At 65.5% G+C, this 12,387-nt stretch overlaps 1 protein-coding gene across 1 annotated transcript; it reads left to right on the top strand.

Annotated features, from left to right (window-relative positions):
- Positions 1–1,075: 1,075 nt before the first annotated feature.
- On the top strand, positions 1,076–12,029 carry LOC131664715 (LON peptidase N-terminal domain and RING finger protein 3). The gene is made up of 8 exons (XM_058936016.1): positions 1,076–2,007; positions 9,619–9,737; positions 9,806–9,928; positions 10,009–10,254; positions 10,329–10,428; positions 10,535–10,737; positions 10,808–11,142; positions 11,216–12,029. The coding sequence occupies exons 1-8, from the start codon at positions 1,413–1,415 to the stop codon at positions 11,883–11,885; spliced, it is 2,391 nt and encodes a 796-aa protein (XP_058791999.1). The 5' UTR covers positions 1,076–1,412; the 3' UTR covers positions 11,886–12,029.
- The last annotated feature ends 358 nt before the right edge of the window (positions 12,030–12,387 follow it).

The following is a 12,387-nucleotide window of genomic DNA, read 5'->3' as shown; positions in this document are numbered from 1 at the left end:
ACGCGCTTTTGCCCGGACGCGCGTCGCACTGATCAACAGCGTGTACGTATTTTGCGATCGGTGCGCATACGCTCATCCAGCCTCATACGAGCAGCCACAGATAGCCGTATATAGGCACGTAGCTCGCAGTTCGTACGAGTAGCGCTTGCAGTTCGCGAGACTGCGCGCAAACAGTTTATGTAACCGCGCACCAGATAAATGCGCATACAGCTCAACGTTAAAGCATCGGCGGTCCAACTCCTGCTGGACTCTCGCCATCTTCGTCTTCGTATAGCGGACCAGGCGTGTAGCGACGCATCGTTCGACGCTGCGACACTGCTTCGGTCGCGATCCGTCCCACATCTGGCCCGTCCAAACCAGATGTAAATCCCTCAAAGGCTGTCGCCGTTTGCTTTCTTCACCGGCATATTCACTTTCTTTCATGCTCACTGATAATTTCATCCACCAATTAGGCATGCTGCTGTTCAAGTACAAAGACGCTCGAATTGCATAACCATGCTACAGTTAACAAACAGGACCTAAATAGAGAATTGATAATGTATTATCCAACCACGCTTCGTCGACCATCCGGTTGTTTCATTTTTCGCAGCGATGCAAATTAAAATTTCGTATATGCATCTCCTCTTTCGGTACTTTTCTCTCGTAGAAGCCCAATCTAACAAAGTCACGTGAAATTCCTTTTGGTATTCGTCTAGCGGGTCAAATGAAAGTAAGACAAAAGCGCTCGCACCCTTCCTTGTGGAACAAGATCTATTAGCAACGGTCGTCGACGGATGAAATTCGAGCGAACCGCTGGTGGCTGGGCCGGCGATCGAGAGCGCGAGAGCGCGCAGCCCGAGCCCGAGTTCGCTCGGGTGTCGGAAGGGCGGCTCCGAGCTTTCGGAGAGGAAAGCGCGGCTCGCGGGGCGCCAAGCGCCGGCTGGTGCATTCGCGGACACGCGACCCAAGCCAGCGACGCCACGGCAACTCGGCCGCGCGGCGTAGTAGTGCGCGCGGCGAGGCAGCCGCGGCGCGCCGATCGAACGGCGCACGGCCGCGCCGCCAGCGCGCTCCGCTCCCGCTCGCGGCGCTCGGGCCGCCGAGTCAGTCGACGGCCAACCTCAGCGCTGCGAGCGGACCGCGCCGCACAGCTGCGCACCGGCCCCACCGCGTGCTTCACGCCTCGGCGTCTCGGCACACGCGCAGTCAGCGCTCCACGCTCCAGTGCAGTTCGTCGGATGTCAGTGCAGTGCGCGAGCTGTGCGCGCTCCGGCCGCCGCTGAGCCCGACTCGTCGCGGCCGCCGCTCGATGGCCCACGTTCGGAGACATGCCTAGCAGCTCCAGCCGCAAGTCCAACACCGAGTTCTACGGCGCGGACTTCGACGTCGAGTCGCGGCTGTAGCCAGGAGCGGCGCAGCCAGAGGCCGCGGAGATGACGGACGTGGCGAAGGAGGCCTTCGCCTCGCGCAACTACCGGCTGGCCGTGGAGATGTACGAGCGCTGCCTCAAGCAGCAGAGTCCCAACCTCGAGGTGCTGTTCGGCTACGGCGACTCGCTGGCCCGCTGCGGCCGGCTGCGCGAGGCCGTCGACGTCTACTCGCGCTGCCTGGCCCTCGGCAGCGGCCCGCCCGACAAGCTGCGCCACCTCGCCAACGCGCTGCTCGAGGAGCTCGGCGTGCTCGGCGCACCCGCCGCGCGCAGCCCGCCCCCGTGGCAGTCGTTCGCCTGCCCGGCCTGCGAGGGGGCCCTGTGCCTGCCGGTCACGCTCAACTGCGGCCACACCTTCTGCCGGGCCTGCCTCGAGGACGCCGGCTGCCGGGTGTGCGGCCAGCGGGACCACCAGCAGCAGCAGCAGCAGCAGCAGCAGCAGCCGCCGCCCGAGAGCAACGTGCTGGTGCGCAGGCTCGTGGAGAAGTGGTGGCCGAGGGAGGCCGAAGCCAGTGCCGCCAGACAGGAGGCGGACGCGCTGCTCAAGAAGGGCCTGCTCAGCCAGGCCCTCGACAGATACGACCTGGCCGTGCAACTGGGTGAGTAGTGCGCCCCGTTACGCAACGCCCGTCGGCGCAAGTGGTTGCGGTCTTCCCGCCGTTCGCCCCTCGGCGCGCCGCGCGAGCGCGCCAGCGCGCCAGCGCCGGCCTTCCTTATGCAACAAGTCATGCGTCCGGTGGCAGCGCGACAGGCTGCTCGCGAGCCGAGTGCCCGGGGCGCCTCGAGCTAGCTGGCGCGCGGACGCGCGGATGCGCGGATGCGCGGATGCGCGCTGCGCCGTGGCCCGATGTTTTCGCTGACGTGACGCAGCTCGATAAGCCGCAACACGGAACGACGAAGCGATCGCTCGTAACGCGCGTCGAGCGTCAGCTGTCGCGGAGGCGCAGCTGCGCCCAATTCGCTCGTCGCTTGCCGCTGCGGCGGTGGAGGCTTTATCCGCGTCCGTTCTCGTCGCCGGCACTGGCCACTGGCTCAAAACGCCATCTTTGCCCGGAGATGCACGATCGATGAACGCTCGGCCCCAATCGCACAGCGCCGGCTTCGAGCCCAAAGTCGCGCGGCGCCGTTAGTTTGCGTTCGCTCGCTCTCCGCTGGTCCGCTTCCTTTGTTTTGCTCGGCGGGATGCGTCGCCCGACTCCTTTGTCCGGATTCCCAGACGCGCGGCGCTATTGGGTGCAGCAGGCAGCTCCCGGCCGTGGCCGCTATTTTTAAGCGATCGCCGGCGGCGCCGCTCTCCGCCTAGCGCTGGACCGAGTCCTCGGCCGTCGCTCGGGAGCGACGCGGCGGCCCAGCGCCGCCGGCGACCTTGCCTCGCAGCCGCAGCGCGCGGGTCGACGAACTGCTCCGCCGCTAAAAGTCTCAAGGTCGGAGCGGCGGGCTCGCGCGGCACTCTGCCCTCCTCGCTCGACCGGCCATTAGCGCCTCGCGCGGAGCCGCCTCTCGCGACAGGTCGACGCCAGGGCAAAGCCAGGGCAAAGCCCGCGGGCGGCAGCGCGGACTGCCGCATCCAAAGCCGCTGCGCCGGCCGCGCGGAAATGGCGCCGCCGTCGTACAAAGAGGCTCGAGAACAGGACGCGGCAGGCCGAGCAGAGCAGGAGAGCGAGAGAGAGAGAGAGAGAGAGAGAGAGAGAGCGAGCGCGCGCGCGCTAAGTTCACGGCCAGTCTGCGAGAGAGTGTCGGCTCGAGCGCGCGTTACGTAACGACCGGCTGCTATTCCGAACGAGCAGCCTGCACGCGGCTCGAGCCGAGGAGCGAGATTCTCGAGATAGGCGGCTCTTGCACTCGCTCGCAACAAAGAGCCGACTGGTGGCCTCTCGCGAGCTCTCCGTTGGAATCCCTCGGCTGTCGGTGTCCGCCGGTGGAAGTGGTCGTCGAGATTCCGTTCGCCGACGAGCGCTCCGATCGGCTTTGCGACTGATCGACGGATTCCTGGGACGACGCCCGTACGTCACGAGTCTACGGGCAAACGGAACACGGCCGAGTGCCGGCTGAATCTCATTCGGCCAGTTTTCGTGATGCAACTCCACGATTAGATAAATACGTTCTAGCCGAGTTTCTATGTTAGGTTTACGCGCGACTTGGCTCAAATTGCACTTGCGTAAACGATCGCCGCTCGTTGCAGGGGCTCGTACCTCTGTTTTCGCGCCTGCGTTGCAACTGCGCTACCTACAGTTTGTAGGTTAAACGGCCTGGCCGTCTCCGTGACGTAACGCCTGCCAGCCAAGATGCCGTCTATTGTACCTTACGTAAATACGCGGAGCTTTCGGGCTGACTTCTGCAACAGTGTCACGTGGAGGCGCCATCGGCTGGCTCGACTGGCCTGCAGTCGCCGATCTCGCAACCATTCGCAGCCGAGCGTCATTCGGACGTGCATTCGTTGCATTTGAGCAGCTTCGAGCTTTCCTTAATCGTGCAGCTTGGACTCGACAAACAACAAGTCGAGTACGACTCGATACATAGACTAGCCCTTGTAATACGATAAGGTGTCGGGACCGGCGTTGCGGGCAGTCAGTGGAGTGCCGAGAACAACAGCTGTTTAACTAATTAACTGCGAAATTCTGGCGGTCGAGTAGGCCTTCGGCTCCGACGGGCTGGCACCTTTCGGTTCGGCTGTCGCGAGCAAACGTCTTCTGGTCTTGTCGTGCCGGCCGGTGCTGAGATCCGCGTCCTCGCTGCGCGAACCGGCCAGTGCGTCGGGAGGGAAGGAGGCGCGCCGTGGCCGGGCGACAGTCAGGACCAAGCGCAGCGAGCCCGAGTCGGGTGCGCGCGGGAAAAGTGCCAAGGCCAGTCGCGAGTGCGAGTGTAGGCCAAGGCGAGGAAGAGAGAGAGAGAGAGAGAGAGAGAGAGAGTGGCTTGTCCACGCGTGCTGCTCGGCCGAGCGGACGCGCGCACTTCCTGGCCAGCAAGACCGTCGAAGCGTCGTCGCCGAGCGAGCCGTTCTTCCGACGAGCGGCGCTGGCTGAAAGCGACATTCCGCTGCCAAAGCTCCCCTTGCCGCTCGAACGGTATGCAAACTACCTGTAGCCTCTAGCCTGCGCGCTCGCGGACGCGTGGACTTTCACCTTGCACTCGAGCGTCACCATGACATCAGTGCCTATCATCGACTTTGAATGTCGTCTCAATAATGACGTAACGCTAACAAGGCGTTCCGGCTGCTGTTTGCTCGAGAAGCGTTGCTCGATAAACAGAAAACAGTCTTTTCTGTGTTTACGTAGCTCGCTGGCCGGGTAAATATTTTGGCCGCGAGATATGCTCGCTGGAAGGTTCGAGCGACAGACACTGCGGTCCCGATCGCGCAGGCAAGCAGTTCGATTGTCGCGCGTCGGTGCGAAGGCGAGGATCTCGGCTAGGCTGTAATCTCGAAATAGATCGGGGACTGGGGGCAAAAGATGCGCCGAGCGCGCGTCGGCCCGTGGCTTCGCGGACCTCGACGCAGTCGCTCATTGACCGCGAGCGCATCGTCCGCGGACGACCAGTCGGTCGGCCGGTTGACTGGCGATACCGCGGCGGCCGGCTGTGCCGCGGGCACGCCCCGGTTACGTAATCAGCGTACGAAACCGAAATTGAAATTGATCCGCGGCTCGGCTCGGCTCGTCTCGGGGAGCCTCGGCTCGCCTCGGGGAGCCTCGGGGAGCCTCGGGGAGCCTCGGGGAGCCTCGAAGATCGGAGGAGAGGATTGGTGTCAAGGTGCCAGAGCATCGGCGCTCGGGCGCGCGCTCGCTCGTCTTTGCGAAACGGAGCAACAAGAGGCTCGCCCTTCCCATTGCGCGTTGACCCGAGTTAACGCGAGATCGCTTGCGCAAGGCCCGCTTCGCTTTCTTTCGCTTTGTTTTGCTATCGTGGCAGACTCGGCTCGTGCAAATTTCAGCTCTCCGCGACCGTTCGACCGAAGCCAATATTTCGTATCGCCGACTTTGCACCCGACGAACGCGCTCGCCAACGCTCGACTTTCGCAGTTGTCAGCGCTCGCCGAGGGCCCATTTTCGCGCAGCTGTCTTTCAGCAGGATTACTCGGGTTCGTTCGCTACTCCAGTCTCGTACGACGTGCTCCGACCGATCGGCGCGTAGCGTTGCGTAATATTTAGGCGCATTATGTAACAATCGTATCAGTCGCTCAGCCGAACGCGAAGCGTAGTTCTGAGCAGTGGCTCTGGCAAGCGAATTATCGCTCGCTGCAACACGTGCACGGCCGGCCTGTCGACGTTGCCCGCGCGAAAGACACAGCGGCGAGCGGCAAGCTTGCAGCCGATTCTTAGCCGCGAAGCCGAGCGAACGTCGCCTTCTCGCGCAATCCTGCAACGGCTCGGGGCTCGCTTGGCCGCTCCGCGCGCAGCGGTTGGCTCTCGCTCTCCGCCGTCCGCGGGCGTCCGGAACCCTGCAGCCCGAGCCGCGGCTCTCCCTCGCGCGGACCCTCCGGCCTGCCGGAGCACGTTGCGGACCAGCTGCCGGCCGGCGGCAGCCTCCGGAGCGAGAGTCGAGGCAGGGTCGGTCGGCAAAGCCGCCGGCCGGCGCGCTCGGCCACGTGGCCCGGCGACTCGTGTGCCGGCGCACGCGGCGGCGGCGGCGACGGCGGCGGCGACGGCGGCGCGAGCGAGCCCGGGCCTCGATCCAGCCGCACGTTCCACGCGTCCAAGCGGCCGCCGCGATCGCTGGCGCGCGAGCGCCTCTCGCCTTGCCGTTACGCAACTGCGCATTTATATAAATGGTTACGTTGACACCGCCGCCACACGGCCACACGCCAGTCGGAGCGAGCGCGCCGGAGGAGCGGAGTGGGGGCAGCCCCGAGAGTGGCTCGGCATTATCTAACGCCGCCAGCGCTTTATTAGCCGCTGACTGCTCGCCCTCGCGCGATCTCCGCATCTTCGCGAGTGGCCGCCGGCCGAGCTTTACGTAATCGCGCGCGAATCGGCGCACGCGGGCGCCAACGGTCGCGAGAGTGGCAGGAGCGGCGAGTCGCGGCCAGGCGGCCGTTACGCAAGCCGAACTTGAAATCTTTCGGTCGAAATCCGGCGGGAGAGGTCGACGTCGCCGCGCGAGCAGCCGCACAAAGGAGCGTGGCGCTCGCTGATCGCAGGACGCCTGTGGCTGCGGACTCGCGCCCGACCTTTCCGCTCGTTACGTCATAAGCAGCCGCTTACGTAAGGACGCGCGGCAAACGTCGCCATCGTCGCGTCGCCGCCCTCTCCACTCGGTCCTCGTCGCTGGCCCACGGCTTCTTTCGCCTCCGCGTGCTCGGCGGCGCGCCGTGCCCCCGTTCGGTCGCGCGCGCGCGCGCGCAATTACCATCCAGCCGAGCGCACGCTCCGAGTCTGGCCGCGATTAGCGAGCGAGACCTCGGCTTTCGTCGCGGCATTTTTCCGCTTGCGCAACGCGGCCAGTCGCGGCCAGTCGCGGCCAGTCGCGACCAGGCGCGACCAGGCGCCCGAGCGCGCGCCGCCGGAGAAGCTCGGTCCTTCCGCCGCCGCGGCGGAACCAGCGGCGGAACCCGAGCGCGCGGCCCGCCGAGGGGCGGAGGCGCGAGGAGAGGAGCGGCCGAGCGCGGCGCGGCTCGCTCGCTGAAAAGGCTAGAGCTGCCCGGGTGGGGATGGGGGAGAGTAGGTCAGCAAACTATCGAACGGAAGCGCGCAGCCGAGTGCCGTGTTGCGAAGCCGGGGTACTTGACCGTGAAAAGCACCGTGAACGATGCCGCCGCCAGCGCCGATGAGCGCTCCTCTCGGCCGACGCTCGAGCGAGTGCTCTTTCGTGCCGTTGCAGCCGGCGATCGCGAGCTGCGCATGCTCCGGCCAGCCGTGCCTCGTGGGCGTCGCGCCGCTTCCCACGTTCGCTCGGCCGTTGGCGACTCCTCTGCCCATCAATTTACTCCTCTAACGATCGTCCAAATGATATAATGTCGACGTAATGCTCGGGCAGCGTACACGTATTACGTGGCGCCATTTTTCAAACTCGCCGCAAACGGTTTAAACGCAGCCAATAGAGCGAAAGTTGCTATCCATATTTACGTAACGAGTCGTTGGGGCTCCAGAAGATCGCCGCGCTGCCGCGCCGCCGCGCCGCCGCGCCGCCGCGCCGCCGCGCTGCCGAGTCGCCGTGTCGCTGAATCGCCGAACGGCTGGCGCAAAGGAAGAGACAACGCGAGCGAACGAGTGGGTGAGAATCTGGGGATCGTACACGAGAGCTCAACGAGAGGTGTACAATGACAGATGGCGAGCTTTATCGCAGCGCGAAAGCTGACCGTTTACGCAAAGATAATTTCGCTGGCCGTCACGTGCAGCCTAGAATCACAACAATCCGATAAGTCTCCGCTGCGACGTCATATTTTACGAACTCCGCGCTCCGATAATTGCAGCGATGATGCTAAACTCTTGCGGAGATAATTGATTCGTAATCAAAGAGCAAAATGATCAGCAGACGCGCTGGCTGCGCGAAGAGGCGGCGCGCGACGAGCAGGAGGCCGGAGCTTTTCCGGGAAGCGCTCGCGGCGATGGCGACGCACGGAGCAAGCTGGAGCGAGCAATATCGAATTGCTGAATAAACACTTGCGATAACGCTGCAGACAAGTAGCGCGGCAGCGTATCTGCAGCGCGCGTACGATACGAGGCGAATTGAATTCTCGGAAAAAAACGTATTAATTTGTTGTTGGCCTCGCGCGTTTAAATATAGGCTCAGTCCCTCTCAGACTTGCTGTGCTGCGGCCTGGGCGAAATTAAATAAAGCCAGCGATAGCCCGCCGAGTGCGAGTATTCCGATTATTTTTTGCATCGCCAGCGTTTCTCGTGGCTTTTTCCGGGCGCTCGGCTTTCTCGCGCTCCGCGCCAATCGAATATTCCGCGACGCCCCAAACAATGAGCGGCTTTCAGCTAAAAATAGCAGCGCCGCGATCTGCGCCTGAAACCAGAAAGAAGCGAGATATCGATGCGGAGCGAGCGGCCAAGAATCAAGCGTTATCGGGCGCGCACGGGCTTACGTAGGAGCGCTGACTCAGCCCGAGCGCGCCGCGCACGGACGCGAGGCCGGCTCGTCGTTCGGCCGAGCGCTCGGGTCCTCGCGCCTCGCGAGAGGGCAAGCGCCCGAGAGCGACTGGCCGACCGCAGCTGCGCCCCAATTATTTTTAGACGCGTTCGACCCTTCGCCGAGGCGGCGTTTCCGTCGGTCCTCGGGCTCTCGTCGGCGCTCGCCGGAAAGCGCGCCGAGAAGAACGCCGCCCGCGGCTCGGATGCGTCTACGTCGGCGAGCGCGGCGCGCCAGTTACGTAAAGGTCGGTCACCCGGCCAGCGCGCGCACCTCCACGCACGCTCGCATCGAGCGGTCGCGGCCGCCGCACGCGCCGCCATTCGCCGCTGCCGGCCCGGTGGCCGCGTCGCGCCCGAGCCCCGTGCGCGCGGAGCCGAGCCCGCGGATGCGCTATCGATCCGTGGCGGCGTCGCGCGGCTCAGCGCCACCTGCTACGGAGCACGGGCGGCGAGTCGACGGGGCCGCCGCGGCCGGCCTACTGACACCCTGAGGCCGCGTCGGCGCGCCACGCCGGACGTTGCCGCGCGATCTCTTCGGCTCGCGGTTGTCGCCGCTGCGGCGCCCGACGATCGCAGTGCTCGTTCGACGGACTGCCGAGACTGCCGCTGATCCTCGGGCGTCTCGCCGCTGCCGAGCGCCACGCTGCTGCGTCTTTGCCCGATCGCGCGCGTTCGGAGTACTGCGCGAGCCTCGACTGCGCGGAGCAGAGGGGCTTTCCGCGGGCGAAGAAATCGATCGGCCGAAAAGCCGCCTGCTCCCGCGTAGCCCGCGCGTTACGTAAACACGCGAGTCGGGCGCCTCCGCGTGGCCGAGGGAAGTCGGTCGGAGGCAATGACATTGCGCCGCGGCGATCCGCAGTCGTTCATTCACGGCTCGCTTTCCGCGGCAGCACGGCTCGGCCCGGTGGCGCGGAGTCGGCTGCCGTCGGCCGCAGTCCCGGAATAGCGCCAGATTTCGTAACGCGCCGCGAACCGGGGCGCCATCCAGCAGTAGCCCATCCGGCGGGCCTCGCGCTCTCGCAGCGTTGCGCAACGGCTCGCGAAGCTGACCCGCGAGCGCCCCCGAAATCCAACAAGTGCGCGCGCGCGCTCGCTCTCGCCAACGCTCACCGTGGCGCGCCGTCGCCGTCGATGTTGCAGCGCCGAGCAGCCCTCTCCACCTGTGCAGCCGGGCCCACGCGCTGCTGCTGCTGAACCGGCCGCAGGCCTCCCTGGCGGACGCCGACCACGCCGTGCGCATGCGACCGGACTGGGCCAAGGTAAGTCGCTGGCGTCGTGGCCGCCCGCGCGCACTCAGCACTGTCCCGCATCCTCTTTCGTCCGACAGGGCCACTACCAGCGGGGCCTGGCTCTGTCCGCGCTAATGAGGAGCGAGGAGGCGCTCGTGGCGCTCTGCACGAGCGCGGCCATCGGCAGGAACCCGCAGGCCGTCCGGCACGAGCTGACGAGGGTGAGTGCCGAGCCGCCGCGCCGGTTTCCCGGTGCCGGCTCCGCTCTCACGCCACGCCGACCCCCGCCCTCTGCATTCAGGTGCTGCACCGCGTGCTGCTGAGCAACGTTCGCCGGCAGAGCGGCGCGAGCTTCCGCACGCCTTACGACCTGGCCGAGGCGCGCATGAGGCGGAACCGGCGTCACATACTGCTGCCGCTGATGAGCTCGAGCCGGCGCCAGCGCCGGAACGCCTCGGTCGGCGTGGGCGCCGTCGGCGCCGGCAACGCGTTCAACACTTCCGACTGCGAAGACAACAGCAGCGGCGGCGAGGAGGACTTCTCCCAGGTAATAAGGTTCTCCCAGGCGGCCCGACGAGCTCCGACGGCAGTCAAACGCAACGGCCACTCATTGCTTTCTAGTCCATCTGCCGGAGGCTGCTGTGCAGCGCCGCGCCGCAGGACAACTCCAAGCTGTACGCCACGCTGGACAGGATCTTCCAGGAGGTGGACAAGCTCAAGAGTAAGCTCGATTTTCGACCGACACTGGCCTCTGGCCGCCTACCGCTTCGGCGCCCGGGGCCCGCTCGCGGAACTACTAATCGCGATCGAACCGCTCGCCGTTCAAGGACTCGAAGCCAGGCCGGCGGAGGTGCTGCTGCCCCCGGCGAACGGCGGCACGGCGGCCAGCGACCTGGAGTGCATCTTGTGCTGTCGGCTGCTCTGGAGGCCGGTGACGACGCCGTGCGGGCACACCTACTGCTGGGTGTGCCTGGACCGCTGCCTCGACTACTCGTCGGCCTGCCCGCTCTGCGTCACCTCGCTCGCCGACGTGAGTAGCTCCGGCCACCGCGCGACGGCGGTCCAGCTGACAGGCCTTGCGCCCGCGCTTCCGCTTGCAGTACCTGGCGAGCAGCCAGAAGACGGTCACGGAGTTCGTGGAGCGGGCGCTCAAGTACGCGGCCCCGAAGGAGTACGCGGCTCGCGCGGCCGGCTACCGGCTCGAGCTCGTCCAGCCGGAGCTCGGCCCGGCGGGCGGCCTCGCCGGCGCCGGCGGCCCGCCCGGCGGCGAGAGCGTCGCCGTGTTCGTGTGCACGACGGCCTTCCCCCGCGTCGCCTGCCCGCTGTTCGTCTACGAGCCCAGGTACCGGTTGATGGTGCGCCGCTGCCTGGAGAGCGGCGTGCGCCAGTTCGGCATCGCGGCCAGCACCAGCCCGGGCGCCGTCGGGCACAAGAGGTGGGTTCGCGATGGTTGCGCGCTCAGGCGGCTCGCGCCCAGTCGACTGACCGCGGCCCGACGCTTGTCGCAGGTACGCCGAGTTCGGCACCATGCTGGAGGTGCGGGACAGGGTGCTGCTCAAGGACGGCTGCAGCATACTGAGCAGCGTGGGCGCGCGCAGGTTCCGGGTGCTGTCGGGCGGCGAGCGGGACGGCTACGACACGGCCCGGGTGGAGCTGCTGCGCGACAGCCCGCCCGCGCCGGAGCGCGCGCTCGGCCTGGTCGAGCTGCACAACAGGGTGCGCGCCAAAAGCAGGCGCTGGTGGGCGACGGTCGCCTGGTCGCAGCGCTCCGAGATCCGACGCGTCTTCGGCGAGATGCCCGAGCTGGAGGACGACTGGCTGCGGCTGGTGGACGGACCCTCGTGGGCCTGGTGGCTGCTGGCCATACTGCCGCTCAGCCCGCAGCTGCAGATCGGCATCCTCGGCACGACCAGTCTGGAGAAGCGGCTGCGCGCCATCGACAAGACTCTCGAGCACATGGAGCAGCGCCGGCAGCAGCAGCAGCAGCAGCAACAGCCGCCGCAGCAACAGCAGCAGCAGGAGCAGCAGCAGCAGCACCACCGCCACCACCACCACCACCACCACCACCACCATCACCACCACCACCAGCACCAGTCGGCCGGGGGTTCGGCCAGCGGGGCCAGCAGCTGCGCCAGCGCCGTCGAGCGCTCCACCGAGCCGCTGCTGCGCAACTTCTAGTGAGACACAAGTCTGAGCCCGAGACCATAGCTACGTTCGCGATCTTCGTTTCCGTTCCCTGTCCGCCTATCTCTCTCTCTCTCTCTCTCTCTCTCTCTCTCCCTCCCTCTACACCTCTTCTTTTCTCTTCCCAAGTGCCGGGCAAACAGCCACCCTTGCTTTCTCGTCTACTGTACAGTCGCCCACCGTTGTTCGGATATACCTGATGCCAAGTGAATTCTCGGCCGACGCAGAGTTTTGACTCGAGAGTGCGCCGATGAGGCGTAGCTGGCAGTCGGATACCGAAGGCACTGCAATAACATGACGTGACGCTGACGAATCCATCCGAATGAAACATATCCGAGCGCACCGAGACCAGCTCTGCGGATGGGCCTTGCTCAATACTTACTCTCTGATCGTTAGGCCTGAGTATCATCGCAATAAAACAACTCGGTTCTTCCACCATTGATGCAAACTTTTCTTGCACATGTTCGCTGTGTTTTACGCAACGTTTCGATTGGAA

The sequence above is a fragment of the Phymastichus coffea genome, unplaced genomic scaffold (assembly GCF_024137745.1).
Source record: "Phymastichus coffea isolate CEN01 unplaced genomic scaffold, Cenicafe_Pcof_1.1 PCOF00045, whole genome shotgun sequence".
Taxonomy (NCBI): Eukaryota; Metazoa; Arthropoda; class Insecta; order Hymenoptera; family Eulophidae; genus Phymastichus; species Phymastichus coffea.
This window is presented reverse-complemented; position numbering and strand designations above follow the sequence as displayed.